Source organism: Mesoplodon bidens, assembly GCF_964165515.1.
Source record: "Mesoplodon bidens genome assembly, chromosome: 4".
NCBI classification, from domain to species: Eukaryota; Metazoa; Chordata; class Mammalia; order Artiodactyla; family Ziphiidae; genus Mesoplodon; species Mesoplodon bidens.
In genome coordinates this window covers 92,643,558-92,656,251 of record NC_138160.1, presented here as the reverse complement: position 1 = coordinate 92,656,251, position 12,694 = coordinate 92,643,558, and the positions used below count along the sequence as shown (strand labels likewise).

General features: G+C 36.6%; 1 protein-coding gene across 1 annotated transcript in view; it reads right to left on the bottom strand.

Annotated features, from left to right (window-relative positions):
• Window positions 1–9,395: 9,395 nt before the first annotated feature.
• The window catches only part of CAMK4 (calcium/calmodulin dependent protein kinase IV), a gene marked incomplete at its 3' end in the record, with an annotated part of 225,076 nt that continues 221,777 nt past the window's right edge, over window positions 9,396–12,694 (bottom strand). Inside the window, exons 10-11 of the mRNA XM_081231304.1 lie at window positions 11,019–11,171; window positions 9,396–9,836 (exon numbers count right to left, since the gene is read on the bottom strand). Coding sequence (XP_081087430.1) covers window positions 9,396–9,836; window positions 11,019–11,171 — 594 coding nt within the window. The remainder of the gene's footprint in view (window positions 9,837–11,018; window positions 11,172–12,694) is intronic.

Genomic DNA, 12,694 nt, shown 5'->3' with positions numbered 1-12,694 from the left:
GCTGCTTATGTCCTTTTAGTCCAGAAAACTTTCGACAACGCATCAGTACAGATTTCTCCTCTAGGAAAAACTAGAAAAGACATACCAGATACTGTCACCTAAGTGTGAAAACCCTAGTAAGAAGTATTCCTTTCTCAACGCCTGCTAAGTTGTGTTTTCTGTACCCCTACAGTATCTCCACGTCTTAACTCCTCTTCCATCACTCAGATGATGGTCAACCTTTGTCCCTTCCTTCGTTTCATTTGCCCGAATAATATAGCCAGTTACTAATCACAGACATTATCTGAAACACACAAAGTGGCAAGACAACTAGAGGTATATATACTGTAATGATTATGTTTTTAAAAGTTTATTGAAGATGGATGTAAAATACTGCCTGCAATGAGTGATATAAAAAGGAAATTATAGAAAGGTGTATAAAGGTGCAAAAGGGAGAGATGGGGACGAAAGGACTTCACAGGATCGGCTTTAAGTTTGGGGAAAGCAGCTCCGAAGATTTTAAATTTCATTGTCTGAGGCTTAGCACAGGTTGTCTTTTGAAGTCTAAACTTTCAGGTATAATTCTTTCTTAGATCCTGTGGGAACTGCCCTTTCAGGTCAGATAATTTAAAAGGTTAAAATAACTGTGAAAGAAGTAACCTTGACGTAGCCTCCACTGGCAAAGCTTTAGCAAGTAGTTAGGTGATTTTCTAGTCACTGGGAGTTATTCAGATACTGGAGTTTTGCCAAACTTCCTCAAATAATCACTATCTTCTCTTACTCTGCTTTGTCAGTGGAGATCTCGCCAGTGCAGTTTTTGCTTTTAGTGACTGAAACTTTATTTCAACTGGTGACTTGCAAAAATGTCTTTGATGTGTTGGGTGATTTTTATTCTGCTTGGGGACACACCAAATTAGCCACATATGTAGGAGATCACAGAGGGCTACATGCTCTGAGGAAATGCTGCACAAATGTCTACCCAGAGTAAGAAAGGGGTGAAGAAGTCTAATTCAACTTTGCACAAGATCTGATACTCTTATGCAGACTTAGCAACACTTCCCTGCAGATTTCAGTCTTTCACACCCAGCATTGTTCCTTCAACACATTCCTCCACTCTGCAGATTTCTCAGCCAAATGTTCTGCCTTCCTCCTCCCTACCTGCAAAGGTTCTCCCCATCCTTTATATTTAGCTAATATTCCCAGGAAGCTTCCCTTGATCATTCCAAGCAAAGGAGAGCTTTTCCTGCTTTCCATCCCTGGAGGGCTTACTGCCTGCCTAGATTTAGCACAGGCTATATATACCCTTGTTTTTTTCTCTCCAGCGACAAAGCTCAACCCTAGAGGGTAGCATGGGTTTAATTCAACTCTGACTCTTTCATTGTTTTTCAGTGAAAGTTTACTGAGAAAATGGGTCCCTGGCATGCGCTGCTCCTAGAAAGCTTCAGAATCACTGAATCATCTCCTTAAAGCGTGCTTGCTATGTAGACCTAATATTCCCTAAACTACACTGTTTCGTTTCTTATTCTGGGAGGAAAATTAGCTACTGGCTTTGGTTTACTCATTTCTAAGGGAAGCTGGTGCCCCAGATATTGAGAGAAATTTTAAAATGATAAGTTTAGTCCATTAACAACTGCCTTCAAACTCTGAGCAATCAAGAAAAATGGGTAGGTGGGAATGTGGAATCCTAATCTACATTTTACCTTTTCCCTCTTCCATTCCGGTAAAGTCTCCCTCCTACTCACATCAATGAGAAGCAGGCAGACGATTCATCTCTTTTTTTCCTGAGTTCTATAGTGTATCCAGTGGCTACATCATATTGATTGCTGCAACAGTTTAAAGAAAACAATATATTATTTAATTAGAGTCATGATATAATTTTAGGTATTCCTAATAATAAGCTGATAATAGGTTTTCTACTCAATATCTCATTTGTAACCTTTTGGCTATAGATATTCAAAGTCAAACACAAAGGTCATGAATGCCTACATTCTCAATATCTGGGCCACCTGCTTCCCTTAAGGCAAATATTGTGGAATGAATAATTTCTCTGTGACAGAAATAGTCTAAGAAAAGGGCCCCTCTTGGATTTCTAAATATGCAAGAAAAGGAAAGGAAAGCATTTGCTCGAGGCCTTCTCTTTCCGAAGAAATGAAATATATAACACTCAGAAAAACACAGGGATTGGGAAGTAGCTTTCTTACATTAAAAAGTTGGCTATTTGCCTATTTCCTGAGCAATTGATAAGCAAGTCATTGTCATAGAATGCCACATAATAAAGCATGTTATTTCCTAAAAATGATTAAATGAAAATCCAATTGGTATAAATTACTTGAAAATATTCTGAAGGATTCAGAACCAAAGGGGGCTCTCATTTCTTGGCTTACTAAGTAACAGCTGCAGATTGACTTAAATGTGGGCAATATAAAATGTCATTTACATGATTTTAAATAAAAGGATCAAATTTCTAAAACATGCTTGATGTGCTAGAAATCTTTCTAATTCCTCTCTCTTAAACAAGTCAATTCATACTCTAAACTTTTCTTTTCAGGAATGATGCAATTTTGAATTTTTAGTTCTGTAGGGAAATTTTACTGTTAAGTTGTACTTCCAGCAAAATTATCGTTGAGACCATCTGCACAGAAACAAACCTCTCTTAACTTCCTAAGAAGCAAATGGGATAAGAACCCTAAGCTAAGGAGAAGAAATCTGGAGTATGGGAATCTGTATTCCTAGATGTTACCAAAAAGGCAGGGTGCCATGAAAAACCAGGGTCATCAATTTTTTTCTGTAAAAGGCCAGATAAACATTTTAAGCTTTTCTGGGCCATACAGTCTCTGTTGAAACTACTCCACTCTGTCCTAGTAGCATGAAAGCAGCCATAGCCAATGTATAAATAAATGAGCATGGTTGTGTTCTGATGAAACTTTATAAAACAGGGTTCTGGTGGATTTGGTCCATGACCCATAGTTTGCCTGACTCTTGAAAACTGATCTTTGGAGATTTAACTTTATTTCCTTGGGTAGTTATATGGAAATTACTTTTTAAAAATGCACTTGTAAATCTTATGTGTATATCACAAAGACCATAGATAAAAGAATGATTGGCATTCAAATAAGAAAGAGTATAAACATTAGCCCCAACTTGTTTACTAATAATCCCTTTTGTCACCTGTCTGCTGTTCCCACTCAGTAAACTCAGAGGACATTTTAACATGTCAAAGGAAACACACAGCAACATCAGTCGGACATGGAATGCACTACTACTATTATGTTGTTTGGACCTAACTACTTAAAAAATGGGCATGTTAGGTAATTCTTTTGGCTTGGTAGGTAGGGGGTCATGAAAATATTACTGAAATTAAGGGTGCATGAATATAAACATTTTGGGAACTTCTGAAATAATAATCTTGAAAATAAAAATCATACTCATGAATATGCTATTTGTATGCTACTGTATATTAGCTGCATGATAGGCTATAAAAATAGGTCAAGTTAAAAGGAGGCAGTTATGAGATGACAATTGTCACTTTATAGTCAGTCTTACTTATATCCTTTACAAACCAGATTAACTACCATACATGTATCAAGGACTACCATACATGTATCAAGGAAAGGACAAAGAAAGGACAAACTTAGTAAATTTTTATCATCCACAACTGATTGTCAGAGTGAGAGAGTGCTTAGGGAAAACAACAGCTTTCAAAAATTCTAATATGAAGCCTGTTATATTTGAGTAGCCCAAAATAATCTTTTAAATGGAAAATAAATATTATATAATCTGACTGAAGATTAAGTATCTGTCATTTTTAACACAGTGAATCACAGAAAAGACTACACAGATATAAATATTCCATATCCATGGGTATTCCAGGTCAGTTTTCAAAATGTGCTGAAAACAACTAGTTAAGAAGAACAGTATGATTTTGCTGACTTAGCATTGCTGTTTAGAGTTTCATACTAAATTCTGGGCCACCAAGGACTCCATATTTCTTAGACCAGTCTGGGATACTCTTTCCAGGATCTTAGAGGACTTCAAAATTCAAGAGGGCAGCTTGATGGCCATAGGGATGGAAGAAAACATTGATCTGGGATAAGTGGTAGCAAACCAAGTCATGGGAAGAGCAAATGATTTTTGAAATCTCATTTTCCATTACTGACTAATGGCACTGTACCAATATTCAAACAGTATCCTGGAAGAGGTGTTTCCCATTTGGCTCATTTGAGCTCAACCAATGTCTGATTCCTGTCAAGGACTCACATGGTCCACTCTCATGGCAAGGCTTCCTCCTTGTCCTATGTAGACCTCTGGGCCAGGTGACAGAGAAAAGACAGAATCTTGAAGGAAGTTAAAATCACACAAAGCCTCTAGAGTACACCACAGAGAGTGTCTGAAAATTAGAATTTTAAACAAGCAAACATAAATTAGTCAAGTTTGTTATTGCTCTCCAAGAAAAGTATATAAATGGTTGGGCTATGTGAGCTGAGACTATATTATCTGATCTCAGGTGATATTTGAAAGTAATGATGACAAAAACTGGCCCTTAACAGATCAGGATATAGAAAGAAGAAATGCTGAGCTTGGTTACTGTGGGTGGATAGCTGATATCTCTCCAGTGATCTTTTAGGTTCTTTTTCTATTTGTCAAGGAGCCAGAAACTCACCCTGAGTTGTGCCAGGGGAAGAAAAGAACTTTGAAAAAGTTTTATAGAAAATTATTGGTTACATTTCTGCTTAACATGTGGTTATGAATATTATACCAATATTGAGATTATATGTGCATAAATGTTAAAAAAAAAAGTGAAGACACACATAGAGTCTAACCAGCAAGCAGTATTTAACCAGTAAATGCTCAAATGTTAGCAACGACCTTGATCAGAGACGTATCTATGCTGAACATTAAGGAAATTTAAGTATGACCTAATAGGCAGTAATTACAAGGATATTACAAATCCTATTATGTAAGTAGATGTCGGAAAATTTTGCACCAGCTAAAGTAGACCTAGATAACCAGACTGAATACTCTGCAATGACAAGTAAATTACATAATGGCACTGTAATTATGTAATTGACTCTTCCCAGTATATTTATGTCAATTTATGTGGAGTCAGCCTCATCAAGAAAAACCTAGTGCTGATTCACTTTTTTGACTTGTTTTTGCATTTGCTTTGCAAAGACAATCTTAAAACAGAATAAATGATTTACTGATTTTATCCTTTGCCTTTTTTGGCATTTACTTCTTTTATTTTCTGATTTGAAATGCAACCAGATGCTTCTGTGAAACAACTGAATTATGAAACAAAATGGCTTTCTCTAAATTTTCAGTCTACAGGCAATCTTCAAGCAGTTACCTTTCATGTGAAACTGGAAATAGGGATTGCTAAACATTCTAAATTACAAAATATGTTTAAAATACTATGTAATTGAGGTCACAGTAAAAGGCAAACTGTTCTTTTCTTTTAAAGTCTGCACTAAAAATGGCTATAGAACCTTGAGGATTATTCTAAAATAGCAATATGTAAGAAAATTCCAAAAAGTCTTTTGAATCCATGTAATGGCAAAGTTGATTAAACTCTTCTAAGGAAATATAAAAAATGCCAGCGGATGGTCATATTCTCATTTTAGGGATAACTGGGGTGATATCATCCTCATCATACAGTCTTTATCCTGCAAATTTGGTATATTTCAGGAGATTTCTATAAAGAAATATTGCCTGCAATACAAGAATGGTGTCCAGCCTTGTTGGTGGCCAGGCCTACAAAATCCCACTAAGATTCTGTGTGCAGTCCTTCCTGAATGAGGACACATGGTTCGCCTGCAGAAGATTTTGGTATGTGAGAACACGATTGGCTTCATGGCAGTACTCAGGAGATGCTAGCCTGTAGTCAAGATTCCAGGGCCCAAAGAGATGAACTGTAGCCAACAGACAACTTGCCAATGCCCAGGAAAGTTCTCTAACAGTCATGCTGGGAAACACTTCTCTTCTGAAGCACATGAATAAGTAGACGTGGCCAACAGAGTTTTTACTCATTTCAGTCTATGACATTTCTGAAACATTTTCTTTTTGGCCTCCTACCAACTCATCAGTGTGGAAAACTGAGGCAGCTCAAATCTAAGCATAGAAATTTGTGTGTCATTTTGCTTTGAAAGTGCTCTAGACCAGCGCTCTTCTAGTACCACTGTAGCCACCAGTCACATGTGGCTATTGAGCACTTGATGTACTAAAGGTGTAACATAATCCTTCTTTTGAAGACTTAGTACAAAAATAAAAAATTTAAAAGGTCTTGTTAATTTTTCATATTGATTATGTATTGGAATAATAGTATGGATATAATGGATTAAAATATAGTTAATTTTACCAGCTTTTTTTTCTTTTTAAAATGTGGCTAGGAGAAAATTTAAAATTACATATGTGGTTTGTATCATCTATATTAGGCAGCACTTGTTCTAGACAATAACTTCTACAACCATATTATTCTAATTTCTACCTTATTTATTTGTTCATGGGACAAATGAGCTCTTACGGTTTGAGAAAAACCACTGGGATTCCAATTAGACTTTTTAAATGGGAGAAATAATTCAAGATTGTCCTTCTCTATGGCAAAACAGTCTGGTTTATGCTATGTACCTGAACTTATCTGAGAACAAAAATCAATAATGTAATAACTGTCATCTCTAAAATGCAAAATGTATTGTTTGCTGAAATTCCCTTAATTATTTGCTTTTTGACTATATTGTCAATTAAAGGAAACATTATGAAATAGTTCATCAAATTAAGGTTCTATCTGCATTAGTCTACTATTATAAATAAGTAATCTTTGGGATAGATAATATATCCCATTTTAACAAGCAATATAAATGTTTACTGTTTTTTCAAAAATGTTTATTTAACTATCCTAACTTAAATAGCATCTCTGTGAAATCTTAAGTTGAATCATTTGGCTGAAATGCCAGATTTTTGTGAAGCTTTGACTTGTTTTCCACTGAAATAACTAACTCAGTCACTTAGGCATTATCAGGACTTAATCTTTAACATACAAGTCAAAATTTAAAACTCCTGCTGATTTTTAGAGAGTGCAATTTATGGGTTAAAAAAGAGGAAATTACGCTCACACCCTCACAGGGAATAGGCATGTGTACTCATTTAAATGGGTAAATTCTTAAACACACACTGGCCTTGGCATTTGCAGTGCTCTTCACACTACACAGTCTGCAGGTCCAACCACTGCAGTCAGCCCTGAGTGTTGGGATGATATAACCACTGCCCTTGGAACAATATGGAGGTGGGCTGGGAGGGACAGCCTATTAGTTTTGCCACTTTCCATTAAGATTCCTTTCCCTCTCTTCTTCCCTTTTCCAATATATGGGACACTTAACATATATGCCTCACCATATACACCTGTTAAGTCTTTTTGGGAAAAGTATACCAGGCAGTTGGTCTTTTAAAATAGAAATCTTAATGCTTAGGGAAGAAGGCATTCTTAAAGGTTGAAACTAGTGAGCCCCTTATAATAGCTAAAATGGAAATTCTGAGAGAATAAAGAAGGAAGGAAACAGTAGAGAAGAAGATAAGTACTCTCTACTAATTAATAAAGATAAAATGAAACAAAAAATCTTTCTCTGAGTCCAGATGATGTGCCCTTAAGGGCTTTTTTCTCCACGTCAGTGATCTGTCAGGCCCCTATATTATGGAAGACAAGAAGTTCTACCTTATTTTCTTCTCATGAGAACAGTAGTAAAGGAAGTTTGCACTTGGAAAGCAGAATGTCTCCAAGGTCCGACAGTCCCCAGAAACCAGAGGTTTAATTTAATTTTCTAATTTAATAGTTCTGAGGAAGAGCCAAAAGAATTTAAGATCTCTATTTTTGAGGAGGATTTTTATGTGACAGTCATTTTTATCCATAATTTTGGCCTGAAAATAATCCTTTTTTAAAATTAAGGAAACCTACTAAAATATGCTGCATAATTAATTTGATAAAATGTTCACTTAAGCTCAAGCTAGAAATAAATCTGAGGTATTTGGAATTTAACTGTGATTTTTATAAGGGAAAAGTGTTTACATGAAAACCAAAGAAAAATATTTTGAAAAAAAATCATGGTAATGTATTAGGTCTAATGTTACAGCTTCTCAAGAGTCTGATTTGAAATCAGTGTTTTTTTCATTGTTTCCTTTTGTTTTTGTTTACTAAAGTAAATTAAAAGCTGCATTGTCCTACATTTCTGGACATGGAAACTTTCAAAAATACATTGTAAATTATGGGTGCTTCCATTCCAAGTATGAAAAAAAGATATACTAGCTTTTCAGAAATATCTTTAGTCCATAAGCCGTATATCTAAATAACCATCAGTTAAAGGAAAAAAAGGACTTTTATAAAAACAAAGGTTTCCTTACTATACTAAAGTCAATAATGGATGATCTTACAATGGGATATTATTCCCACTCTATTCAGACATTTTGGCACCAGCCTTTGGTGTAGACTTTTCTAAATATCTGAACCTTGGTAAGTATAGAGTTTATCCATAAAAGTGTTCCTATCTTTAAAATTATACAAGCTTGTGAATAAATTCAATTTTATCTGAAAAATGACAAGGAGTCAGTTTTTATTCGACTAAGTCCCAGTCTAATCTCCTTTTCTTCACTAAATTTCTTTATTCCACCCCTAAGTGTTGTCCATAAGAAGGACTTCTTGTTAGAGAGTAGGTGAAGGAAAGAATAAATTCCTCAGCGTGAGTTTGTAAAATAATTTTTTTAGGACTGTAAAATGGCAGAAATTTGTAATAGAATGTTTTTGGTTATTAGTAATATGGTGTGTATAAATAAAGACAAGATAAAAAAACATTCTGCACAAAAGCTTTAGGGGCATATGGTTTCATAGCCCTTAAAGCATGCTTCAGTTTCTTACCATTATAAGTGGATTTTTTTTTGTACATACCATACAACTATAACCTAACCATCTCCTTGTAAACAGTTTGAACACATTACTGAAAAGACTGTGAATGTCATGGGAATACATCTTGTAGCTCTACCTAGCATTAGCTGAGTAACAGTCCTTGTAAAGAAATCCAAAGGGTGTAGGCTGGCTAGGTTTTCAAAGCAAAAACAATTTGTTACTATTTACTTCAAATGTGTGCTACTGGTCCCTGAAAATGTATGTTTTTAAATGTTACGTTGTGTTTACTTGCAATTTCAAATTTAATTCATCAGTAGGTATTTGGTATCCATTACATACCATAGAAGACACTATTTTTTCATAAAGCAGTCACATGCATTGAAGTTAGGATTACCAACTGATATATATGTATTTTTTTGCACCTTAAAAACAGAATCACTATAGTGCATATCATGCTTCCACACCTTCCTTGCTGAAGGACAAAATGCATAAAGTGCCAGGGTTTGGCTCCCAGGTGGAAGGAAGCCATTTAGTACTCTGGCAGGATCACATCATTCTGCTGAGCTCCAAATTCCAGAGCAGGGTTTTCTTGCCCTTCTTTGGGGGCTGCTGCTTCCTCAACAGTCTTCAGCTTTTCCTCCACTAGGCCCTCCTCTATTTCTGGGTCAGCCTCCTTTATCCCATCCTCTAATGCCTCGGGCACCATCTTGGTGGCCTCAGCAGCATTTATTTCAGCATCTTTAACTTTCTCTATGGCCTGCACCTTCATCAGCTCAGTCTCTGCCCCCTCAACTGCCACTTGGGCCCCATCTCCTTGAATTTTCACTCCTTCCGGAATAGCTTTAACATCTTCATTGTCATCTTGTGTTGGAGATGGCTCTCGGCTGGCCTTCTGGCTCTCCTGGATGCTGCCATGGCTGCTGCTGGCGCTTCCCAACCGGGAAGAGGCCACCACGGCCTTCACTGCTGCCTGATTGGAAACAGAAAAGTGTCAGGTGTTACTTTCACTTAAAATCCCAAATCAGAGCTCAATTTCAATTTTGCATTTAAGGAGTTGGTTATTATATGTTAGTGTTTGATCTTTGAAAGTATATTATTCCAAGATTGTCTAATGAAACCTTGTTTGGAGAATGAACAGCAAAATATGTGTAATCTCAAATGAGCATATGTAATCATCTGGACAACCAAAAACCTGAGTAAATGCATTTTCCCATGGATTACCAATATTCAAAAATTGTAGATTGTGTTTCCCAAAGTATTTGTTTCATGGGACACTAGTTCCATGGATGTTAGTAGGCACTATCTAGATAAAAGAGTTCCACAGTCAACTTTGTTTGAGAAATCCTGGGTTAAGTCAAGGTTGTTTAATCCAGTGTATTTCAAATTAATATGACCATGGAACCCTTCAGGTTTATTTAGTCCATATCAGCCTGTAAGCGATTGCTGAATAGAACACTATTTTTGACCCCCCAGCTGTTCTCTGAGATCCCCTGTATGTATAGCTAGTCCTAAATTCCATTAAGTAAGAGAAAAGCACCTAATTTCTATTCCATATACATTCTATAAAAAGAGATATGTTTTGGTAGATAATTTTCCCTATCACTTGAATTATTTTAATTTTTACCAAGTATAATTATTTGCCTATGTAATAAAACATAGTTTTAAAAATTTTTTCCCAATTTTTGCATATTCAGAAAGTAGACAACTTTCTGAGTAAATGTTTCCTGAACAATGCTGTTCAAGCAGTTCAGCCTTAATTAAATGAGAAGCAATGATAATGGATTTGTTTGGTGAGTAAAGCTCAACATACAACACATTTCCCTTTATTAACAATGAATTCTGGGAATTCCCTGGCGGTCCAGTGGTTAAGACTCGGCACTTTCACTAAGATCCCACAAGCCGAGTGGTGCAGTGCCCCCCACTCCAAAAAACCCCCCCAAACAAAAAACCCTACAATGAATTCTTATGAGAGGATAACAGAACTACAATTGACTTTATACCAGCATTGTTGGGATTTCAAAGCAGGATTTTTCCTGGTACCACAGGAGATGAATAATAGTATTAGATAAATAATAGTGGAATTATCTTTGATCATCAAGATATGAGAGAAATCTTTTTTTTAAAAAAATAAAACAAATAAATGCCATCTAACCTTGAGCTTGCGCCGGGCATTGAATTCTTGGAGCTTCTTTTGAGCTGTATCCATGTGTACAAAATTGGCTGCTTTACCTGTGACCCACGGGTGCTGGAGAGCTTGGAAGGTAGTCAGCCTTTTCTTAGGATCCAACACAATTAATTTTCTGACCTGAAATGATAAAGAACCATAGTCTTCTTAGGGAGATTTTTGTGGTGACCTGGGCTTGCCCCTCAGCTCGTGAACTTCTAGGTCTTATTTAATTTCCTTGTCGGTACACTAAATATACATTAAACCATTTTTTTAAGTCCCCAGAGGTCACTGGAGAGATGGCTTCAGGTAGCAGTAGCTGAGGAATCTGAGAGTGGTGTGCATAGGCTACCTGAGAGCCCAAACTGGTGGACAGCTTGCCCACAGAGGTCAAAGAAACAAGTCCTGCCTTGCCTGTAGACTGGAAGTTCTTTGAATGAGAACCAGCATCTGAATAATTCTCGGCTGCACTTCACATCACTTAGAACTCAGAGCTTAAAATACACACCAATGGAGACGGAATCGTTCATGCATCCATCATTCTTTCTATGGGAATTGAATGGCAAACAATAGGGGCAGTATCATAGCCCTTATGATTATACCGTAAGTCTATCATGAAGTTAATAGCTCTCTCTAATCCCTTGAGGGTACTTGAAGGAATAAGCCAAGAGCTGGGGTAAAAGCCTATTTAGAGTCAAAGTAAGGGTGTCAGTAGCTTGGGGGTATGATTTGTTTAAAGGACTGAATTCAAACCAATGGTAGCCCATTCTGGGAGGTTTACCCCTGCTTGTGAGGGTGAGCAGACAATAAATTGCCAGGAAGATCAACAACCAAAATAATCCCCAGTCCTAGGCTCAGAAGGGGTGACCTGGAATGAGGCAGACTATTTGGAGTCAGGAAGCATGTTCAAGTCCTAACTTATTCAAAGTCTCTAACTACTTTTGTGACCTTAGACAAAGACCACATGTGAATTGGGTGACTATGGACACTCTCCTGGGCCCTTTCTTACATGACCTCATTTCCACCCTAATTCCTTTGTATCAATAAATACATTCTTATAGACATATAACATTAAAAAAAACCCCAAAACTCATGTAACCCTGTCCATAACCTTATCAATTAGTAATTATTAGCTCCAATTCATAAATGAGGGATGGAAGGAAGCTCAGAAAGATTTAGTGACTTGTGTAAGGTCAGACAACTCGTAACTGGTGGGGGCTATACTCAAACTCTGGTCTTAGAGTTTGTCTCATGGCCAGTACACCATAGTGCCTCCAAGGTAGTCAGCCTCTCTGGGTTTCAGTCTGCCAATATGTAAAATGAGGGGCTTTGGATGATTTAAGGCATAAGATCTTTTCTAACTCTAATAACCTAAGAACTGAACACAGGCTAACAAAATCAGGCAGCTAGTCAAATGAAGAATGAATATCTGGTTCTCCTTTCACTTCCTTTTTGTAGCATTTGCAAAGAAATGTGTGTGGCGGGTAGAGACACTGAATTTGTAAAGGGCAGAGATGTGAGACTGCTTAGTCTTAAAATCAGAGAGGAGGTGGAGGGAGATAAAGGTAATTAAGAAAAAGAATGCACAGTAGTAATACAAATTTGATAGTAGTCAGAGCTATCATCTGTTGAACACATATACTAATAATTTTATGTAAATGATG